At 42.7% G+C, this 24,487-nt stretch overlaps 2 protein-coding genes across 7 annotated transcripts in view; one reads left to right on the plus strand and one right to left on the minus strand.

The window, feature by feature from the left end:
- Window positions 1-24,487, minus strand: part of Syt14 (Synaptotagmin 14) — a 103,083-nt gene that overhangs the window by 36,561 nt on the left and 42,035 nt on the right. The window lies entirely within an intron of this gene.
- The window catches only part of Calx (sodium/calcium exchanger 3), a 75,870-nt gene that overhangs the window by 12,870 nt on the left and 38,513 nt on the right, over window positions 1-24,487 (plus strand). For all 4 annotated transcript variants that reach the window (XR_013039745.1, XR_013039744.1, XM_076536731.1 and 1 more), the window contains exon 3: window positions 8,372-8,463. Coding sequence is in view for 2 of the 4 variants with exons in the window: in XM_076536731.1 (XP_076392846.1) it covers window positions 8,372-8,463 (92 nt within the window). In the remaining 2 variants the exon portion in view is untranslated. The remainder of the gene's footprint in view (window positions 1-8,371; window positions 8,464-24,487) is intronic.

Below are 24,487 nucleotides of genomic sequence, written 5' to 3' on the forward strand. Positions count from 1 at the left end.
GAAAGCAAACTTGTATCACCGAGAAGCTGCCGGATAAGAAACTTTCTGTCGCCAACTGCCAACTACCAGCGAAAAAAGAACACCCGTTTGCAATAGAAATTGCTTTTTGATAGCTAGAATTCACCGGAGCAGAAACTGAAAACTATCTACGAATATCTTTATACGCGCGAGCTGCAAAGAAATTCGAGAGAAGCTACAAGTTGGGAATCGGTAATTGAAAACTGCAACTTGGCACGTGTTAACTTTATTTTCGAAAGCTGACCCATGGCAGTTGGAAACTTCCGAGATACAATTTAGTAGCCTTCAACTTGAAAATTCGAAAGTTTAGAATCGCCACTTGATATCTGGATTCGAGATCTATGGAAGCCGGAGCGAGCTAAGTGTACTTTCAAAAATACTGGCCGTTCCAAGCGAGACTGGAATTAGAAGCTTCAAACTTGATAGTTAGAAGCGTGGAAGTCGAGGACAGGAAGCTGAAAGTTTGCGAGTTAAGCATCAAAAGTTTCCGAATTTTTATAACGCGGACTAAAAGGCGGATATAACAATTTTGCGAGTTAGAAATAAGCCTGTGATGCTGCAAATTCGTTTACATTATTTATAGAAAAAGAGAAGTTTCGAAGGTTCCTAATATCGAGGCAACGATATGTATTCTTGTTAGCGTGTCTGATCGCAAACGTCAGTTTTCACTGTGGCAGTCAATTCCTGCAGAGTCACAGGAAATTAAGGTCGTTATAACTCGCCGGTGAATGCATTGGAAAGTTTCTGCGACTGTTTATAAAGTCTGAGAGAATTCGGCGAATTCGAGTGCACCGGTGGAAAAGAAAGTTTAAATTGTTGGCGTATAATTGAGAAGAATAGGATAACAGAAGGAAGAGAAGAAAGAAAATGCGAAGCTAACAGCCAACACGATATCGACATCTGTTATATCTCCATAGGCGAGAGAGTGGTTTTATAAATGCCGCGACAACCCCTCGGAAGCTCTCGTTAGCCGGAGGGTCTGTACACTTTAAAGGGCGCTCTGCGTCTCTGTGTCGCTACGGCCATTTATCCATGACCCTGTTATGAATATAAAAGCTCTTTAATTGGATTCGTCTGCTTAATCGCTCGATGTAATCTTCGAATGCTATTATAACAGCTAACAAACCTTTCTCCGTTTGTTTCCCGTCCGCGGAACAACAATTCGTCTCGAAAACTGCTATTACTTTTTCGAGAGAGACAGCGTGTCGATTACACGGAAGTTAATGCAATGTCTGTAACGACCTCTCGAACGAAAAGAAGTATCAAGCTAGTTAAAATAACTTAGAAGCGGAAATGAGATTCAACCGTGGATAAGAAGTATTTTCATTTATAAAACGTTCGGGAAGCTCGAAATCGTCGAAGCGAAAGACGGCCACGGAATGGAAAGGCGACAGCGGTGAATAGTTCGTTTGCCGTTGAATAATTCGTAGGAAGTTCGGCATCCAAGCCGTAATCTCGTGCAGGCTCGTGTTTAAAATTTGAAAATTCGAAGGTCGCGCGAAAACGCCTTGCGTCTTCTCGAAATCGATTAAATTTCATTGGCGGTACGCCACTGAGAATCCTCTTGTTCCACGATCTCGAAACTTCCAATGGAACCTCTTTAATTTCTGACCGTCCTCGAGTCGGAAAGTTGCCGCAAAATTTCAATGTCCTCGAATATTTCAGCGTTAATTAACCTCTTCGGAGCTCTTCTCCACGGGATTGGACGTTCCTCCCAATGGAACACGGCATTGTTACGTCTCCGAACGGTGGCTGATGATTAAATTTATCTGGAAATTACGACTGCTGATCGGCCGTTTCCTATCGGAAATTTCACAAATTCCTCGACGCGTTCTCGATCGCGCGAATCGTCGCCGACCATCCCGAAAGTCTTTCGTTCGATGGGATGAAAACTTGGTCAAAGCGGTAATTAAGGAAGGAAAGTGTATTGTACCGTTGGAACTCGCGAGATATCGCGACGCACGATAACTCACATCGTTTGACATTTAGTAACGCGTGATACTCGTAACGAATGATAATTCACGGTGTACGATAACGCGTAAAGTCTAGTAGCCTGCGAGGCATAACTCACGGTGTATCCTGATTTTCAGCATGTAATAACTCGCAGTTTATGATAATCGGGATGCGCGATATCTCCCAACGTACGCTACCGCTCTCGCGTCTGATTTGTAAACTGAATACTATCGTTTTTATCCGTCTTTGTTAATTAATTTCTAACGAGACAAATTCGAAACGCAAGTGGTGTGTTACGAAAGCGGATCAAGGGTTCCACTTGGATCTCGAAAGGGATTCCCGCCGGTTTCCTAATATATGTATGCTGCAGTGCTAATTAAAGCAGGACAACAATGAGGCCGCATTAATTACACGACGTATGAATTAATCGTTGCGGGGGATATAACGACAATTACTTTTCGGGGCGGTTACCTCTGCGGACGGACCGAAGTGCATCAGTGAAACGAGTTCGTTAGCGTCATTCGATGTATGAAGCCTGATTAATTAGCCGACCGCTGCGAGGGAGGCTTATTTAAACGGGAAATTAATTATCGTCGCGCGCACGTACAGATGACAGGAAAGCCTATGGATAAATAGCAGATCCGTTTACGGTGCGTGGATTGTCTGACTAATCACCGTGATAATACTTTGTCCCTTCGAGCCGCGTTTTCTATAGGACGTCGCAGAAACAACGTGTTCGGAAAGTTTCTTCTTTTACGATCCATTCGTTCTCGGGATACGCACGACTCCACTTCCGGTGCGCCACTCGATCAATGATCGCTAAATATCTCGAGAACAGAGTTACGTATCGAAAAACGATAAACGGCTTTTCGTTTTCTCGCGAAGATTTCGAGCGGGTAGTTAGAAATTAAATAGCGATTATTGAGCGAATAAATATTGGTAGCTAAGACGAGTTAAAGAGTGGCGCGTGAACGATCGCGCTAAAAGCTGTTCATCGAAGACTACGAGGCTGGAAAAACGATTGAAAGCGCTTTCAGTCGACTTCCTTTCGGAAGCACCGACGGAAACGCGCCGTTCTCTGACCGTGTCGCTCTAAAACCATTCAGAAAGTCGAGTGCCGCGATTCACGGCTACCCTTTTCATCATGCATACCGCAATCATTTTTCTCTCGCAGAAATGCAAATTATACCTATTTCGGTACCGAACACATTGTCGTCGTAATAATTTCACATACCGGTGTATAGCCATGCCATCTGCCAGGCTCCATAACATTGACCATGAGCGTTATAAATACGATACCGACACTGATATTTCCTAGAGCGATTATCGATCTTTTCGAGTCGTACGGGACACACGAGTACCGTAGTAAATTCGAAAAATCGCGATGGCACCTGCTTCTCTCGGCCAACCGTGTATTTCGGCTTAATCAGCTTTTTATCATGTTTCCGTCCTCCTTTTTCAGTTATGCGCGCGAACGCGACGTAACCTGCTTTCTGAAAATATATTTGGCGCGGTGGTGCAACGTGTTCTGGCGTTTTCCGCGTTATTGTTGTTTTACGACTTACTTCTGAATGTAGAATCACGACCTGGCCGCTTGTTCCACGATTTTTGGGACAATCTGTATGCAGCCGTGGACAATTGATTTTTATATTCGGTATAATTTCGTATTTTTCACTCGGAGCTACATTTTATACCTTGATATAGAATAATATAAAAAATTCACCGTATCTTTCTAAAGACATAGCTTGACATTAAAAACGCCATAATCGTACATTATTAAAAAACCCGTTAGAAAGGAAAATTGAAAAGCGAACAAGCAGTTTGTAAATGAAAAAAATGGCGGACACGTTAGTGAAAATGAACTCGAAAGAACACGGTTTTCCGAAAATGCGGAAAACGCGTTTCGCAGCACGCCCATAGTAGGGCGAAAGAAAAATAAGGGGATGGAGGTTGATTTGGAGCGGTAACCGCGCGAAATGCACATAGCGCATCCATGCGCGAAACTACAGCTCGAGGTGCACGTGTCACGGTCATATATTATGCACGGCCGTGTACGCGCGATACTTGGGTAGCTCTAAAGCCCTGTGTATACAAGGCAAGCACAGTGACGGACAAACTGCAGCTGCACACATGCCAGGGGCGGCAGAGCTCGCAACTGCGACAATAGACACACCCCGTTTCGAAGGTGGCTAGACTTTGCACAGCCCGACATCTTGCAACCCGGTCCTGTTCTATCGGGCTTTAGAATTCACCCGTGAAAGCACTGTCGTTACCGAAAATCTATCCGCCTGTATTATTAAACGCCGGATAATACCGAGATAGGGGAAAAGCATTCGCTCGGCAAAGTGGAAATAACGACGGGATAAAGCGACAGGTTAAACCAGCGAATTTCGCCGTAGATTTTATCGGAACGTTAATCCTTCAACTTCATAAATATTTATGCTGATTTCAACGAAAATGCGAGTGCGCGACATGTTCCGCGCACCTGCTATTTTCCGAAATAGAAGTTGTTTTACAAAATTTCAAATTGAACTTGTTTCGGTTAAAACATATTGTTCGCTAAATGCTGCGAGACTGTTGTAATAAAATGTGTACCTTACTGTGGTACATAAAATTATAACTTCGAAATAAAAACTTTATGTTGAAATTGCAAACTGGTCGAATAACCGAAACTGACACACGTAATGGTCGATTTCCGCGCAAAGTAAACATCGTGTCGGACAAACTGCATTTCCGGACTTGCCTCGGAGCTTAGGACAATAGAACAAATCCCTTATTATCATAATCGGTTCATTGTCCTGAAAGGGTTAACTAGCGAATCTCACGGCTCGGTTGAGTTCTGAATCGATAAGCTTTGCGTTCAGTTGCCGAAATCCCAATTGCAGCAGCGGGATAGGTTCGCAGGGAGGGAAATCGGAGTCGCGTTTCTGGGATGTTTCTTCGCGCTTCGAGGAACGCGAGTCCGCTTAGCGTCGCGACGAAACAATGGCTCGCGAGTAGAATGCGACTGCCACACGCGAGCGTGTATCTTCCCAGAGAATTCGCGAACCGTCTGAAAATTCGAATTACGTCAAGCTCAGACCTCGACTCGGCTTTAACGCCGGTTTAATTAATTAAAAAGGAGACCTGCAACGTTGTCGCCAACACAAAAGGCAGATTCTTTTGTTAAGAAACGGTATTCTGTCTGCTTAACTTCCGACCAACGTATCAAATTCCACTGCGTTTTTACTCCGAGGGTGTCTTATTTGATACCGACTACGCCAGTCACTTTTTATGGCCTTGTCACGAACGTTCTACGCGCTTTCGACAAATTTCTCGGGGAATTGCGTAGGAAAGACACTATTATATCGTATGTCTGTTGTGCTAATGTATTTGCAAGATACGTCCATGAAAATTTCACGCGAATGAAATTCTGTTATATTTCAGAGTTCCGTGTGCGATTCTTTACGCAGGAATTTCAAGGACCCTAAATCACCGACTTGTAGAGAATCGACTATGAAAAAGGCTGTTATGCGGCAATTTGCATCGTACACGTTCCAGCAGTTTACGCGTTCCCTCTGGAAAATGCCGTTTTCCGACAGGCTGGCGCAATCTCGACAATAAAAAGCGAACACGAAAGCGTCCCAAACACTACCGCTCTGAAATTAACGCGACTAGAAAGTATCTCTCGACCGTGAAACCATCGAGAACGTGGCCCTGCATGCAAGATTTTTTTCAAAATGGGCCACGCGTAACGCCGAATGTATCGAGACAGTTTACACCCGTTACATACATTCTAGAGAGATTGTTTTTGATCGTGGATTTCAAGTACGACGCTAAGTACGCGGAAAAGTGTTTTGACTGCACTTGTACAAAGTGTTATTTACTTTTATTATTACAACGGAACGCTGTAAGTTGAAAAAATACTTTGAGATTAGAACCTGAGAGCAAGTTGGAAGTTCCTTCAATTCGAAGGCGTAAAGTCGTAATTCGTAAGCGGTGTAAATTAGAAAGCGAACAATTGGAGCTGAGAGGAAGTTTCGAAATTGGAAAACTGGAAGTAATTTGAAAGCAGCGCAGTTTGGAAATTAGGAGCTAGAAAGTTTGGAGCTTGAAAGTTGGAAGTTTTGAAATTTTTCGACGGGGAGTCATAATTTAGAATCATAGAGAGCTCGAAAGTTTATAAATTCGAAGACTAGACGTGTAGCTTCGGAATTGAAAAGCCGAAGGTTGTAAGGTCGAAAGACTGGAAATGGTGTGATATGAAAGGGAGGACCTGGCTGGTCGGAAAACCCGTAAATTCTGCTATTTTCGGGCGTTTCTCTAGTTTCGAGCGATCGACGGTGATTGCAGCAGCGGAGTTTTTTTCCCCGGGTAACGAGCTACAACGCGTTTCGTAAAAGGACGTCGAGCAATCGAGGCGTCCCAATGTCGTCGAGGCGAATAAAGCCGTCCCTCCAATCTTGGGAGGAAAAAAGAGTTACTCACTGTTTTACGAGCACGAGGGATTCTCATTCGAGCAGCAGCCAGATCAGATTCTGCAGCGTTTCAATTTCCCTATCTCATTTCGCTTGGCCTGGTCAAGGCTGAGTCGAACAGAGATTCTCCGTAATTCTGTGGCCTTGTCCCGTTAAGGGGACAATTTTAGTATCGGTGGATCGTTTAACGACGATAAAAATACGAGGCACGTACCGCGTGGACCGTTTCGAATGTTCACCAACCGATTCCGATCGAGTAATTTGGAACAATCGACGCAAAATGCTACTCCGCTTTCTGCAGACTCCGGGGAACAATGAAAAATTCCCTGCAGGCTCTATTTGCGCGAACTGTAATCATTTATGCGATTCTATCCTTGTTAACCGTAAAGTTCAAAGTTTAAGACCAATTTCGAACTAGCAGCGTTCAAGTTGCGGACTCTCAAGTTCAACGATGCAGATTGGAAATTAAAAAATCACAAACTTTGACAGTTGGAAACTGGCAATGGGATCGACACTGTTTCGAACCAGCCAAATTGGAGAGTTCGATCATTTCATTCGAAACACTTTGTTACGTATAAATTTTGTTCGCGGGTTCTTTGTAATTGGTCGGGTCAATTTCAACTCTTCGTAAGATATACGTTCAAAGTATAATTGTTCTCGCGTAAGAAATCGTACTCTCACGGGGTGAAATGAATATAGGCGAAATAAAAACAAGTCCCGGTAGAAAAAGCTCGAAGCTTGGAAAAGCTTCGACGATCGATAACAAGGAAGATGTACGATCGTTTTTTATATCTGGCAAAATTCTTTCCTCGCAACTGACCCACATTCTTCGCGAGAACAAGAGCGATTTCGAGCAATCGTTCGAGCAGACGGAAAAGGAAACATGGCTGTGAAGTTTTTTCGTTTTTCCCGGACTGCGAGTTGCGAATTGCGGGGGAATCGATCCATCGAAGACCTGTTTCGGTTTGCTCGACTTCGAGAGAAGCAATCCAATCTTCGGGGAATTCTATTTCTCGCGAACGAAACCTTGACGAACCGATGAGAGTGAAACGGAATCCAGAAGTAGGGTTGATGAGCTTCCTCTCCTTAGTTTCCGAAAGATTTTCTCTCCATAAACGCTTATTTCGCCCTTTATCGCGTATCCGAACTGAAAGTAAATTCAACAAATAATTCGCGAACGAAATTTTTCGATTTCTACAATTTTGGATAACTATAATTCGAATATAGCGGTATACTCGAGTTACTCTACCGCTAATTATAGTTGGACGTAAAATCACAGCAGGGTTCTACGGAAAACTATATTTGTCCGGTCAAAGGGGTCTACGCTCCGAAATAGCTGACGCGCACCGAAGGCAGAAATAATTGCACGATAGAACCTTCCGAATCGAAAGGTACTTTCCAGCTGGAAGCTTTCGAGTCAGAGGTTAAAAGCTGGAACCTGCTCGATTACAAATTAAAATTAATAGCTTTCGAATTGGAAGTTTCCTACTCGAAAGGTAGAAACTTTTCCGGAATGTAAGTCGGGCATTTGTGAAAGCTGACCGTATGCGCTGTCTTCCAATGCAATGTCAAAAATTCATTTGGGCGCTTTTCAATCGGCCTTGCTACTGGCTCCATACACGAACATAATCGAGTAACCGACTCGACAGAATGAACGATAGGGCGGCTTTTGCCAAATTAGACGTCGAAATTTGAATTTCAAATCGATTCAGACTAGCAGCCAGATCAATTTAGCGAACCATCTGGCTTCGTCAACGTCGAATACCATCGACGGCGCATTCTAAACGATCTCGTTGCATTTGACACCACTTATAAACTACTTCCGGTACAATCTGTCCTGTAGTTTGCCGCATCCGAACTCTAACAATTACCCGTTTCGATAAATTCGATACGTGAACTGTCGTCGAGGATCTTTTCTCGAATAATATTTGGTCTTTTTTCAGAAAAGTGATCAATCTGTCGATAATCGAGGAGGACTCGTACGAGAAGGACGCTTTGTTCTACGTCGAGTTAGGTGAACCACAACTGCAAGGAGGTGAGCATGAAATTTTCTAATCAATTTTGTGCGATGAAAAATCTCTGTTTAAATTTGATAGCGTTAAGGTGACTGGTCTTTGATCAGTCTGAAGGAAAATGGAGAGGCACGTGTTTACTAATTAGGTGTCTAACGCACCGACGTATTTAATAAAAGCCGTTGACTGCCACGCTGGAAGTAGCGCGAGAAACATTAATCTCTATAAACGTTTCGCGATAATAATAAAAATTATTCATACGTGATTTTATCGATACTTAACGAAGATTACCTAAATTTAGTAATCGTATAATAAATGTTATACCTTGTAACATTTACAGACTATACAATTATACCAAAGTTAAAAGCACGTGCCTCTTAGCTTTCTAGTCGAAGAAAATTTCGTAACGGTGATCCCGTTTCGTCGACGGTTAAAAAAAGGGAGCGAAGAAGGGTAACCCTTTTTCTTTCGCGATCGATAGAAGTTTCCTTTGAAAAACAAACAGTCCTCGAGGGTAAAAGAAAATGTCTAATAATCTCGTTAAAGAGGGCCAGAGTGTTCGGAAGCGCGACGCATCGAGAGGTTAAAGCCGAATGGAATTTTCTCGGTGGTACTTTGAAATTCGTTTTTAACGGGTCAGCGAGGCCTCTAATCACACGAAGGTCGAGAACTAACGGAAAGATCGAAGGGTAACGAGATTTAAATAACGCTAGGTCGCTCGTGTAATCGCGTGGAAACGAGAGGAAAAGATACGAACGTGGACACGAAAGAAGGACAGGATGAATCGCAAAAAAATATCTGAAATGTTCAAAGGTTTATTAATCGAGTTCGGCCTCGATTCGTTTACGATTTGCTATAGAACGACGAGAAATCCGACCGGATCATTTATGAAAGATATCGAGAGTCGAGGAAAATTTCCTGCGCATGTACGAATTTAACTAATTACTCGCAACCAATTTAACTCTTTGTTCCTCGTCGAGACAATGGGTGTTTGAACGGCTTCGGCTGAAAAAATTAAGGGTAATCTTTATGGTCAGTGATTCGTGAACCTTTTCAGTCGCCACGCGTTCAAATTTCATGTATTTATGTACTGGATTATCGCCAGCCGATAAACGCATCAATTTTTCATTGCGATCGAACCTATTTTAAAGCGCGCCGATGCTGCTGCATATAAAATATACCGCTATTTACAAATTAAATTTCATGGCACGGATTTTGCCGAAGCGCGATAAAAATCGATACCGTTGTTTCCGCTTTATACAGCGAGCAACATCGATATTTGGTATAATTGTCGATTGATGCATCCTTAAATAATCGATCTCGCGACTGAAATTCATGGACGTTTCAAGGTAAACGGAATTCGATACTCGACCTTCGTGAAATGAACGCCTCGGGCCAGGTAGTATTCGTTGAGTCTCGTTCGATTGTTTTCCAGAGAGGAAATCATAAATCGAGAGGTTGACGGGACGAGTGATTACAAGCTTATCGATCACGGGAGAAAAATGGGAAAAACGCGATGGTCAACGACGTTCTTCCGTAAACTGATTTATCGCCGATGCGTTGAAAAGAGAAACACGGAAACTAAAAGTTATATGGGATAGAAATTTCGATTCGCTTTGAATGTTATTCAAAATTAGAGGCTAAAACGCTTCCGATAGAAAAAGTGCTATTCCTTGTATCGTTGTTCGGACGCTGAACAAACTTCGTCTTTCAAGAACTCGATGAATAAACTTCAAAGCGATTCGACGTTCAACGAAATTATTTATAAATTTACAAGAGAGAACCCGGTAAAGATTTTTCATGAAAGTTATTTTAAAGCTACGATTAAAAATTAATTCTTAATAAATGTGCAATTGCTTGATGTATTTTGTTGCAACTGGATCCGATACGATTCGACGTAAGTTTCAACGAACGGGAATGTTAAATTCCGATCGATTTAGCATCCTGTCGCGCTGATTCCCTGCAGCCGTTTCCTCTCGTAACAAACGACCTAGAGTGGTTAACAGTAGCCGCTATACTCAGAGTAAACTGACTCCATAATGGCACAAGTACGTTAGCGTCTTTCTAGTCCGATGCAGAGGACAGTAGTTGCGTACATGTCGCTTCGTATACGCTACTTATAAAGCTTGGTTTACGCTTCCAGTTTTTCTATACTTTACGATTTTATATTCTTTTCAGTGTCTCAAGTTTAATAGCATACATAGGTTTACTTATGCGCTCTTCGTAGGGGTCGTAGAAGCTGTGGATGTTAGAACTCTTTGGATACTAATGTGAATTTTTTTTTTATGATCATTTATAGTTTGGATCGAACGAAACTGAGTTCAGGTAGATTGTACTCGAGCGAAATCGAGTAGTCGAACGATATCGATTGGATCTAAGCGAATTAAATCGAGGTAAATGAAGTCCCCGAGTCATCTCGATGTCTCACTAGCCACAGAAGAAGATATGTTCGCAAAAGCTCTTTTCTAGTTGATAAAAGATGGAATACAATTCCATTTTCGTGTCACACTTTCTTCTCGGTGGTGCTGTCTACATTCACGATTTGCATACTACGAGGTTTCGTAACCGCGTGTACCTCTCCCGAGCTCATGCATATGCATTAATATATATTTTGTGGCGTATAATCTCGCGTCGTTTTATATCGTCCGTGGCAACCTGGTTTCGGCTATTTTGATACTGTATTTGTTTTCGACTTAACCACGAACGGATACTCGATGCTTTCTAACGCTTTACCTTCGAGAACGCTTTCTCTACCGAAATATCTTTCGGTTAATCGGACCGAAAGGCTTTATGTAGAATAACTTGCAAGTAAATTTTGTCGGTGTCCCGTTTTCCTACTTTCTTCTTAAATGGAACGGGGAAGAAATATGTGAATACATGTAAAAGGCATCGTTATATCTAATGGGGGTTAATTAATTGGTTAATTAGTCGATGGATAATTTGAGAATCGAACGGAACTGAGGTCGATCGAGAATTCTCCGGAAGAAAGGATTCCGAAGGGTGCTTAATGGCCTGCGAATGTTCGCCTGGTTTGGGTTAGATCACCAGGGAGCTAGTCAGGTATTCTCGTTAACCTTTTATCCGTGACGTATATGTACGTTCTAATGAAACGCGCGTTGATTAAATACGGACTCTTCGCGATAGAACCAGGAGACGAATCGGTGATTTACCGAATTCTACCAATTAACCCAAGTTACCTTGATCGTTAACACTCGAAGCGAGTGTTAATTACCGACGTATCGATTCAGTTTCTGAACTAGTATCGGTTTACGGCAACTTACAAGTTCTCCAAATAAACGAATTAGGTAACGATCGATCTGTAACGCGGTACAAACTTTTTGTTCAAACGAAACACGACGCTTCGGTGATTGGCAGTGATCGTTGACTACTCCCGAGAATTTTCAACCGAAAACTTCCCCCGTTCAGACACTCCGTGACCTTCGCGAAGTCCCTGGGAAACTTGAACGTTGCATCGGGCTTCCGCGTGATCCGCGGAAATTTGATTTATTTTCACCGACCACGGGTAAGCGTTGACTCAATGGTCGTTCACTCACCGATTTATCGATTTTAACCCTCTTTCACCCAAAAATTACAGCTGTTCATTCATGAAATACCTTGTAACGCAAAACACAGGAAAATTGCTAATAAAAGAATGCCATTCGGATCAACGAACGCGATCATGAACGCCTAAGATTATTGTACTATTGCATGCCCGTTTCATCATGCATTGTATCGCAATGAGCTATATTCAACGATTTGATCGATGGGTTGTCATTGTATGTTGACGCGATATATCATCGTTCGTTCATGCGTTCGAGTATCACGCACTATTATCTGTTGTACTACTTTCAGTAGAATCATGCATTGTATTATCTGTTGTATTATCACTGTTGCACTCGTGCAATCTCCCTCTGTACTATTTACGTGTTTACTCAGTGTACCAAGCGCTGTACGGCGCGCTGTAATGCTACACGCCATGTTACCACTCGCTCCATCGTGTCTCGCATTACTACGCGTTCCAGCATCAGGCTTCGTAATATTCATGCGTCGTTACTACCACGCATCGAAATATTAGGCGCCGCAATTCCACGCGTTGTAACACCACGCGCCGCAGTTTCACTCGTTAGAATTCCATGCGTCGTGACACCACGCGTCATAACACCACGCGCTGCAATTCCACGCGTCGTAGTACCACGCGCCGCAATTCCGTGCGTTAGAATTCCACGCGTTGTAACACCACGCGCCGTAACATCACGCGTTGTAACACCACGCGTCGTAGCACCACGCGTTAGAATTCCATGCGTCGTGGCACCACGCGCTGCAATTCCACGCGTCGTAGTACCACGCGCCGTAACATCGCGCGCTAGAACTCCACGTGTTATAACACCACGCGCCGTAACAACCCACGCGCTAGAATTCGACGCGTAGTAACACCACGCGCCGCAATTCCACGCGTTAGAATTCCACGCGTTGTAGCACCACGTGCCACAATTCCATGCGTTAGAATTCCACGCGTTGTAACACCACGCGCCGTAACACCATACGTCGCAATTCCACGCGTCGTAACATCACGCGTTGTAACACCACGCGCCGTAATACCATACGTCGCAATTCCACGCGTCGTAATATCACGCGTTGTAACACCACGCATCGTAACACCACGCACCGTATTACATATATCATTACCACGCGCCCCGTCGTTACTATCAAGCCATTACAACTTTACCCGTATTTTATCTCTACAATAGTGGCAATCTACACATAGTATCGTACATAGACTAACCGTTCAAGAAGCGTCAAAATTTCTAATCCGCGGCAATATGTCGGGACCATGTGCTTACACGTTTTCGGTAGGGAAATTCTTTCACACCGGTGCACTCAGGCTCCGTCATTAGTTTGGGCGTAGAGTTTGCTATCCCACGAAACACTCTCCGAGGTACATACAAAGTTACGATCATCCCACACGGGAACTGGTTAACTGTAACGATCGCGTCATCACCAGAGGCGGTCAATTACCGACGTTGTTATCGTCGCAACCGCTCATTTCTGCCGCGAGAGACGCGCATTATCTTTCCAACTAACTGGAGAACTTTGCAGTTGCCTCGTATCTTCCGGTAAAACCGTGAGATACATCGGCCATGCGCGGATAGCCGATGTTGTCCGGTCGTGTCGTGGAATTTTCAGATAAAATGATAACGGCGCCGTGTAAATAAAGAACTCGTTACGTAATTTTTGTCGGATCCACGTTATTTGTATCATGGTTGTTAACGATCTCGAAAAAGCACGCGATCCGCCTATTTATCTGTGCTCGGCTCAAGTTCAAGTTGAACGTTATCATCGTGCAATTATTTTACACTAGCTTCGACGTTTTAACGGTTATACACTCGACTCACGTTAACGTTGCTCATGTTTTCAAGTTATGGAGTAAATTCCGGTCTTTGATCGGTCATGCTTCGTTCGTAATTTAATTTAATCGACCCGACGATAAGAATGTTCGCTAGTTTTATTTGGTCATTGATAAGCAAGATAAATAAGACGATGACACTGAAATATATTCGTTAGACTCTTTCGTGAAAAATGGGCGAACAGTAAAGTAAAATTTACGACTACTTTTAATAGTACTTTGTTTTGGGGAATACATTCATTAGTTTGACGCGTATTCGGTATCGTATATAATGGATAAAAGGCAGAGTATCCACCAAATGGGCGAATGCTTAAACGAGCTACCACGATGAAGCCCTGTGTTCGCATAGATGGTTTGAAGCCTGCTAAACGAGCATCGATGAGTTCTCGGCCGATGGCCAAGGGTTATTAGATCACAGTTTCGTTCATTATACAACGAACAAAAATAACAAGAATTAACCCCTTACAAAAACAGATAAATTTCTCAAAGAGCTATTTCCGTCTTTCCTCCTACCGTTGCTTATATTTTATGTACCCGTTTTAATATTTCTAGTATCCATTTAAAAGTTTAAATATTAAATCTGAAAGCTCTAAATGTACAAGGTCTTCAAGCGAGAAAGACGAAAGTGGTCGCGTTTTAATCGGACAGTAAATTATGAGGCATAAATTTGTAGAGACGATAGAAATTATAAGGCTTAAATTTATGGAGACGGGATCGAGCGAAAGAGGGAGAGAATTAGAGGACGAAGAGGATGTTGGTAATTCGGGTAAGAGGCCGTTATACGAAAACTTCTCCATTAAAAAGCTCGAGCGTGGTTTTCGCGACCTTGCCTCGGAACGCGGGTGCTCCCGCCATAAAACCGGCGAGTATGCATCAGTGAAATGTGGGTCAGTCGGTTGAAAGGGAAGAGAGAAAGAGAGACTAATGCAACGGACGATCTATTATCCCGAAAGAAGGTGAACGAAAGCCGGTGACAAAGCGAGCGCACGCTCTCGAAACGAAACCAATTCCCTGCTGACATGCCTCTATGCGTTCTGTTTCCAGCAATTATAAGCAACCAGCACTCGTCCTTCCTCCTTTTTCCTCTCTTTTCCTTTTTTTCTCTTTTAACCAAGCGGAAACCGCTCTCTGCTTTGACCGAAGGTCCTCGTTTCGAGCAAGGCAAGGATTCGACGTCGATACTCGACGAGAGCCAAGGTTGCCTCCGCAGGAACGAGCCTCGCAAAACGTTCGCTTGCATTTTAAAGAGTCACAGCTGCTGCCTGACAGGATAGATTAATGGGAAAACTTCCCGGGAAATTCTGACGTTTTATTGCTTTCCGATGCGGTTCGCGAGTATTCGTCTTCGTATAATACCGTTCTAGTATAGTAATTGTAGTCATTTGTAGGACCACATTGGATTCCTTGCATTTATTGCCGGTTCACCGCCATCTGTCTACTTTTCACTCCTTTCTTAGCTATTGCTGGTAGTTTCAGTTTCACTGAGTAGCATTTTAATACTTTCCTCATTTAACATTTCACAAACGAGTCTCATTGAGAGTCTCAAAATTATTCAGTGATAAAAAATTTCAGAGCTCAGTAAGATTGTAGATTAACATCTTTCATGGTTGACATTTTAAGAGCATTTTCTATTAATTATTTCAGAAAATTTTTGTGAAAATCGGTGGAAAGCAGAGAGGTTATCTCAGGGATTAAACTGGAGTTTCTTGGATTCGTAGTCGGTGACCTTATCTACTTGGCCGTCACCTACTCACTGTCGTCGCTACTTTTGCGATCATTTTTATAGAGTTTAAACACTCTACTTTTACTCGCACGAACAATACTTCGAGTGACCGAACTTGCTTTGTTTGCGAGTAACTCCTCCCTAAGGGTAGATAACTTTTTACACACTTTTTATTAAAGTTCTGTAACAGAACAAATACTATTTTTTATCCGTTTAAACGCTTAAACGCGGATGAAGTTATATACTTTCATATTAACGAGGATTTGAAATAAAATTATTTATCGACAATAAAAGGCATGAATTCTCTTTATTACAGTTATAGGTGTCACATTGGTCGCAAAGTAGCGATATTAATAGCCCATAAATTAAACGCGATAAACAATATCCGTGAAATATTAAACCTCCATTAATCAAGTCTGGAAATGAAAAAAATAAATAAAAGGATATAAAGCGCGACATACTTTCTATCTCTTTCTTTACACCCCTTTTTCCAAGCTCGGTTTAATATTTTATCAACGTTAGAGCCAGCTTCGAAATGCGTGATTTAAATTGCAAACAAAATTGAATGATAAACGATTAAACGAAACAACGAAGAAGCGTGAAATACACCCATAGAGTCTCAATAATGTCTGTAATCTAAAGAAATTTTAAATCCGTCACGTATCTCATAAAATACATTGAGTTTTCCTTATTAACTCGTCGATAGAGGCCTTCCGCGTTTTCTTTTCAACTAAACGATAAAATAGCAGTGGGCGTAATTTTAGTATCAGCCTATTTTCTGCCCACGCACGGAGTCTCGGGTTAACCTTCCGCAAATCGGAATTTATAGCCGACTGTATAATGAATCTCGAAGCTTATCTGGATGTCGTTGATCGTTCGTTAACCGCGGAAAAAAGAATCCTGATTCTCTCTGTTCCACTCGTTATCGACGACCTTGCTCGTTTATCTAGACGCTCTTATCATCGACGATTCATTCCCTTCGCGTACGGTCATTCAACGCGGAAACCGAATGAATCAAAGAGATTCATTCTCGTCTTATCGAAGCTTCGCGAATAACCTCTTATCGCGTGCTTATCTCGAATCGGCGCGTGTCTGCTCACGCGACTCCGATGCCCTCGTTTCCCGTAGCATCGGCGACCTTTAACTTAATTGCCGCTGCGCTGTCTCTTATTTCGCGTGGACGATGGCGTTCGCCGCGTGGAATGCGGACGCTCTTATTTCTCACCGTCTCCTCGGCCTTCCTCACGGTATTAATCTTTTCGATTCAATTTCAACCTCCGACTTGTCGAATTACTTGGAACTTTCGGTCCGATTTATTGGTTAGCAATATACCAGTTACAATTCGTATCTGTACACGCGTTACTTGTAGGGCGCGCGAGTTTCACGTTGCGAGATCTACGCATTGTGAAATCCACGCATTGTAAGATCTACGTGTTGCGAAGTTATGCACGTCGATTGGTACGATGAGGAGTAGCATTGTATCGAAAATCTATTATTATTATTATCAGCCGATTCCTACGAGTTCCATTAAGCTCCGAACACCATTGTGTCTTAAGTTGGAATTTGATGAGGCACTAAATCACCGCAGCAGCAGCACTTGGTCATAATGCACCGGGACAAATCGATGTTCTCGATTCCCTAAGCTCTCGCAGGTCAATTAATTCGATTGAATTCCTAGCGTCGCTTTAATTAATTCCAACTCTTCTTCACCCTTTTCCCTCGTTCCGTCGAAAGGTTATCGACAAATGAGTTGCGGTAATAACAACGCGAATCAATTTCCCGATTGTTCATTTTTCCTCGACATTTCGATGATTTCTGATTTCCTTTCGTCGTTAATCTCGTTGTTACGATTCCGTTTTGCAACGACCATTGTACAATAATTCAATTATTTTTTTATCGTTATCGTATTAGCTCGAGGTACTCGAACGTTTAAATTTCGTACGCGAAAAAGAAGGAGAAAATGTTTGAATGAAAGAAAAGGGAATAAAAAGGCAGCATGCTGGATGCAAAACATAAATCGATTCCAGAAAAAGACCGCAAAATCACCGGCAGCGTTCCATTATTTTAAAAGCGTCGCGACGCGAAGGACGAGCAAATATATTTTATACAACTGCGGGAATTCTGTCAAAAAAAAAAAATAAATATTTAACTGAACTGCGGACGATAGCAGCCTCGTGAAAAATCGGTCACGCGGCAAACTCTCACCGCAAGGAACTTTCGTGCTTCTTTAATTAAACTCCGCTTATCGAAACTTGCGAACTTTGTCGTAGAAAATCGTCTTTCCGTTGCGGAACACGCTGCTCCTTTAATTACCATCTCGATCCGATCGCGATTCGATCTTGTTTTTCGCTCGGCCCAGCAAAACCTAGGAAATTATCTAAGCTTAACTTTTGGTATAATTTAACTCGACGATTCTTTGCGTTGTAAATTTGGGGGACTTTGAAATTGATGCGCTGTACGTGGAGCAGTTGGAAATTCGACGCACTCCGCATTCCACGCGTTGCAATTCGACGTGTATTCGATACTGTGCAAATTCGATATGTTCCAAATTTGACGTGTCGGAAATTCGATATGTTACAAGTCTGATGCAAAGTTAACGCGTTGTAAAGTCAACGTGTTGCAAGTTGAACGCGTCGCATATTTGATACCGTGCACATTCGATACTGCGAGTCTGCTGCGTTGAAAAATCAACGCGTTGCAAAGTGAACGTGTCACATATTCGTTGCATTAGCAAGTCGACGCGTTGCAAAGTCAACGTGTAGCAAGTTAAACGCGTTGCATATTTGACATCGTGCAAATTCGACACATTGCAAAATCAACACGTCCGATGCGTCGAAAAGCCAACGCGTTATTGTGAACGTATTCGTTGCATTAGAAAGTCAACGTTGCAAAGTAAACGCATTTCGAATTGAATGCGTCGCAAATTGAACGCCTAGCGAATTGTTGGCAAAGCAAACGCATCGTGAAGTTGGCGTATTACGAAGTCAACTGGGTTTGTCGTATATCGCCACGCTGCAAAGTTGGAGTATCATCGGTACATAAATTAAAATCGTCCGATTGTTCGAGACTAGTAAATAGTTGTTGATTCCGGAGCAACAGGGATTAAGATTGAAGTTTACGAAGTTAAACTAACCTCGACTGTGGAAGTCGAACAGCCAGTCCAATCTTCGACGAGAAGATTTCCTGTCTGTTTGAGCGCGCACAGGCTGTCTTAGCAAAGTACCAACGTTACAGGCATTTCGTACATAGCCGGGAGGAACGCTTTGCTCGCGGGTTATTTCGTCCAGACCTAAGGGTGGAAGTTCGAAAACTGTTCCCGAAAGGATTCCCCGCAGTCCAAGAGTTTCAACAACTTTCCAGCAATTGTGCCCACCCTTAATTGCTCGTGCTCGAATTCTAGTCTTTTACGAGTTCAACAGCTTCCTCCGAGAAATTTCATCGAACGTTTCGATCAACCGACTGGGAATATTTTTCATTCGGACAGCTCGATGTTTCTTCTCGAACGATACCGATAAATATTCGAGGGCCGGCGGAAAAAATAAAGATAAACGATCGGAAGAAACTCACGTCCATGGCGCAGCGATATCGATCTGCGTCGGGTCAAGAATAATTTTATAGTCGCCAAACGGCATTTTATTGCTCGTCAACCGGGCTTTTAGAGGAGCTCGAACCGCACTCGGAATCCCTTATTGTATCGCGGATCATATCGGAAATACGTTTTGCTTCGATACCCTTTGTTCGAATCGAAAATAAATCGCGAAACTGCGTTAATTCGAAATAGCACTTAAAATTTTGTTATTCGGAATACCATAACGTTTTCACTTACAATATCGTCGTAAAGGGATTCGTTTGATACAAACTTAATTAAATTAAACTCGTTCTTTGCTTACCGTGTCTGCGTATTATTACGGTTATCCGACTCGACGTATGTTCTTACAAACGCGTTTCCCTTTTAACTCGAAACGAATTAAGTTTAATTAAATAGTATAATAACCGAGTGTGCAGCGTAGCAATTTCGCCCGACGAAAATTCCTGATCGTTTCGAAGTCGCTTGCCGGGAAGCACGTACAGCGTAAGCAAGAATATACAACACACGTGGCAAGCGAAATTGCTTCTTAGACTTTTAAAGCAGAGTGGAGGATAGAGAAACGTGGATCGATTTAGCCAGTAGTCGTGGACGTGGATCAGTCAGACGCGACCGTAACCACTCGCAGTTTCGACGATTTCGACGAGAAACATTCCGAAGGTTCGCGAACGTTCCCACGAGATCCGTCAGCGATCTCCAACGTTTTATCGACGCTTTGTTATCGTTCGATTCCTCGACCGCGAATCGAATATATATGAACAGTCGTCCTATTTTCCGCCGTCTTCGAACGCTATTTACAACGTAGAGGTCGGTTAAATGCAGACGACGAGGTTGTTAAAGCGAGCCGCCCACTTTCTTATTCACCGTTCATTAAAGCTTCCCTATTAAAAAGTTATTTTTATCCTCGCCGGTCCAATTTGACGAGCTCCGTTTACGAAATCGATCATCGAATAATTAATCATCCGATTCCCGGCTAACCGCTCGGTTCTACGCATACGCGATCGACCAACAATTTATCTAATACACGGCGGATTTTATTTTCGAAAGCAAAACTCTCGCTCTGTGGCCAGCGAACAATGAAAAAGTCGATTTTCCAATTGTCAGAAGAAGTATAATCGACGCGGCGATAGAGAAAAATTGATATCTCCGACAGAGACGGAGAAAGGGCTCTCGACGGAATTGTTTTTATTACCATTTTATTGAATTCCTCTTTGACGAGTCGCACCGTCACAAAAGAAGAGATCGTTTCGATGATCGAATCTCGAACGTCGTGGCCAGCTTACTATGAGTGATCCTTCCTGTGGGATTTCGACGCAGTCAACCTCTATCGATCAGAAAGCACTCGACGATAAGCCATGGCTGGAAGAACTTATTAATCGAGTGTGTCTATCGTAAATAGACTCTCTATACTCGACGCTGAATCAATTTGATTACGCGAACAACGTATAAATAACAATTCGTGTTTTTAAATAAAAAACTCCCTCGACCTTCTTAGAACTACTTAAAGGAATTATCGCGAGTTATCGTATACCATATTATATTATTACGAATCGCGTGTTAAGGCGTCGTATCGCTGTGTTTTATACGCCGAATCGTTGTTTCGTCATGCATTCTATGATCACGTACTTAAAAGCGTTATATGACCAATAATGTAGCGCAACTTGATGTACTCTTCGCACGAGTTCTGTTCCGAAAGAAATTGCGATTAAAATGGAAGATTTGTATGTTTCGACAGCAGCGATCGATTACAGCCACTCAATCGAGAGACAAAGAAACTCGCAATTACTATAATTCTCGTGGCGTGCGTATGATGACGCATTAAGTGCATCTTACGAAATACAGTGCCACAGTCATATCGATACGAAAGAAGCAACGATACTAAGCGCTATATGACCAAGATTAATAGCATCCCCATAAGTGTTGTAAATGTTAATAGTCGAGGTGGCGAAATGCCTGCAGCAAAGTTCGATGAAAGTTGATTCGAGCGGTTTTCGAATTACCAGTCGAGACGCATGGAACATTTAACGATCCAATTTACGCGTCTAGACGCGCGGTTTTCAGGAGGTTTGCCATTAATCACGAGTAACAACGGTAGTCGAATTTCTGAGGCGGCCGAACGGTTATGTGTAAAGTATAGAATAGTGCGCGTGTGCAGGTAAACGCATTAGATGCATCGTGAAACCTAACCGCTACACCGTGGATAATTAGTTACAGTGGCGGCGCGGTGAAAGGCAGAGTTCGCGGCGCGAACACGCGTTCCCCTTGGTTCCTTTCAATTATACAAGCTACTTCGATCAGGCCGCCTTAAACGCCCCGCACTTTTCGCGCAAACTCGCTAATTAATTTACCAGGACATCCGGTTCGGATACCGAATGTTAGAGTATCGGGACGACGCGCGAACGTTCAAATTCTAGATCGGAACATTTCGGTCACAATTTTCGCGACGTAATTAAGCTCGTAAAAATATAATGTTACCGTGATCCAATTTAACCGTTATCGCGGATTATAGTACGAGCAACTAACTGTTAACCGTGGGGCGTTAGTCAAATCGCGAAATTAATAAGTCGAAACGAGCCGAATTCGAGGCCGGTTCAATTTCGATTCAGGGAAATTCGAGCGTGTCGCTGCGTTTAATCCGTTTCGTTTCGATTGAAATTAAACGCGTACATGCAAAGAGCGGAGATAACGTCATGCAAACACCGTTTACCACGGTAATAGAGGTGTACGATATCTCGCGAAGATCTTCGCGTCGAAATTATTGATTGAATCGAACCGATAGCTTCAATTTTAGCGTCGTAAATATTTGAAGCGTTTCTCCGAATATCGCGAATCGAAAAGCGAGATGTTGGACAATCGGAAACATGTGGCGAACGGTAAATATTTGCTGGTCGAATCGCGTTTAATTTTCGAAAGAATTCCGCGTCCAAAAATAGAAAGATCAATCCGAATCTCGTAAGCTCAAGCACCGTTCGCGTTAAATCCCGTAATCCACTTAGAAGCGAGGTAGGCAGAGGGCTGGCTATTCAAAGAGCAGGTGCACTGTAACCTTTTAAACGTCTCAAAGGGCTGCAGGGAAACCATGTGTATTCACAAAGCTTCCTGTACGTTTCCCAACGAATTTTCCTCCGAGTTTACGTGCGATGAAATTGCAAGCTTCAAAGACGATTAATCCTTTAATCGTCCACCTTTCCCAAGGTCATCGATTTCTTCGCTGCGACGGGGTCGATAAAAACCACCCTCTTCTCGGCGTTTCATCGATCGACTAGCTGCCTCAATTTAGAGATTTACCGCGATTCTCATTAAACGTCGCGATTAAAAACGAAGAGAATGAACCGAGAGATTAAGGGGGTTGGAATCAGGGTGCGGCAGGGATTCCGTCGTTTCGCAATTACGGCCAGTGCCGGCTCGTTTCTAGGAAAGCCGAGATACCGCCGCTGAAACGACGTTACCAGGATATCCGGGGAAAAAATAATGTAATCCCAGCTCGGCCGCGAACGGACCTTCTGTTAAATTGACGGTGATTCCGCGAGATCATCGCGAATTCCCGGTTTAACCTTAAGATTGGATGGAGACTGGATATTTTAGTCTTTCCTTTTTCTCCTCCTCCAGGCAGCTGCTCTAAAATACTTCCATTCGGGCAACTTTCCGAACATCGATTTTTCTGTTAAATTTTATTCTACCACGTTCCGTATATATAAATATCCAAATCGATTTCGAGCTTTCGTAAATACGTAGATTTTTCAATGAACGTTTCCGATCGGTAAATGTAACTAATATGGAAGCGTACACGTGTTTCGAAAAGTCATAAAATTGTTCGGTTATCGAAAGCTGTTGGAGAGTCTCGCATCGGTATTTGTGTCCCAGGATAATCTTTTTCCAATTCGTAGCGAGCACGGTCACCATAGATAAAATACCACAGGGAACAAAAGAAAATTGAATCTGACCGAAAGCACGACAGGCTTGGGTCACGATATCGGATTTGTCTGGGAGCAGGTTTTCTCGCAATACGAGCTTTCCGACGGATAAGAAGCTCGCGAGACAGAAATGCGAGAGTAAGCTAAAAAGCGTTGCAAACGGAATAATGTTACGCTGGGAAAACATACATTCTTCGTGTCGGAATAACAGACTGCTCGGGGGAAAGTCTTTATGGAAAATGCTGCCAGGGAAATGGACGTGTCCATCAAGAATTCTTTCTTCCGAACATTGTTTTTCGAACGAGGAATTTTATAACGAAACAATCCGAATAATCTGATTGAAATTTATCGATTCGCAACGATAAAAGCAGGAGCAGCTATGTAAAGGTTGCAAAAATCGTGTAAAAAATCGGCGGAGGATAAAACGATTCGATACAAAAAGAAAGACTTTGCCCGAACCCCCTGGGAAGCTTTCCAGGAAAAAGTGGCCGTAAAATCGCGAAGTTTACTCAACTTTTGTTTTCTCGTGTTTCTGGAACGATTGTCGTTACTGCTCGGAGCCAACGAACTTACACACGGGTTATTAGAGGTTGTAAATATTGTTACAATCCATTGAAATTTTTCCGATTCAACGAGGTCGCCTTTCGTTCTTTTTTCGAGTTTACAACCGCGTTTAATATCTTATCTAAACGCCGATGGGCTTTCGTCAATTTTCGATGTTCGCATCTAAACGAGACTTTAACAGCTTCTAAAATTAATAAAATAACACGTATACGTCTATCAATTTTTATAACGTTTCCTCGAAGTAATATTTTATAAAAACCAAGATAATGTTCTGACTAGAATATTCTACGTGTTCTGTTTCGTGCACGAAGCTCGAGTAGAAAGTAAAAGAAACCATAGGCGAACTCGATAATAATAAATAAATAAACGCATACCGCAATGTAAAATAACTGTACTCGCGTATATTCGTATCAAGAATTTATCTTCTATCGCAAAGAAAGCGCTATTCTACATCTTCCTGCACGCGGCTCGAGAAATAACAAATATAAATAAGGTAAATGCATTTTATAATGTGATGTATATGAGCATTATGTACGCGAGCACGTGCGTCAAAAAGTCTACCACGAAAATCGAAATAACGTTCTACGTCGTTGCGCGAGGAACACGTTGATAATAAAAATTGTTGCATAAATGTACGGTGTGTATTCGTAGGAAGAATTGAACGTAGGTAGACAAACGTGGTATATCGGTAGCGCTATACGGCGTAAAAATGTCACGCAAGTAGTAGAAGCCGATATATGGTCAGACGTCGGGACACGGAATTAGCATGCGAGTCTGGTGTGTTTTACACGGATATAATTTATAAAGCGGATCGACCGCTACTATTCTGTCCCCCTAATTCGAGTCTATTTTCTTC

This window comes from Megachile rotundata, chromosome 10, assembly GCF_050947335.1.
Source record: "Megachile rotundata isolate GNS110a chromosome 10, iyMegRotu1, whole genome shotgun sequence".
Taxonomy (NCBI): Eukaryota; Metazoa; Arthropoda; class Insecta; order Hymenoptera; family Megachilidae; genus Megachile; species Megachile rotundata.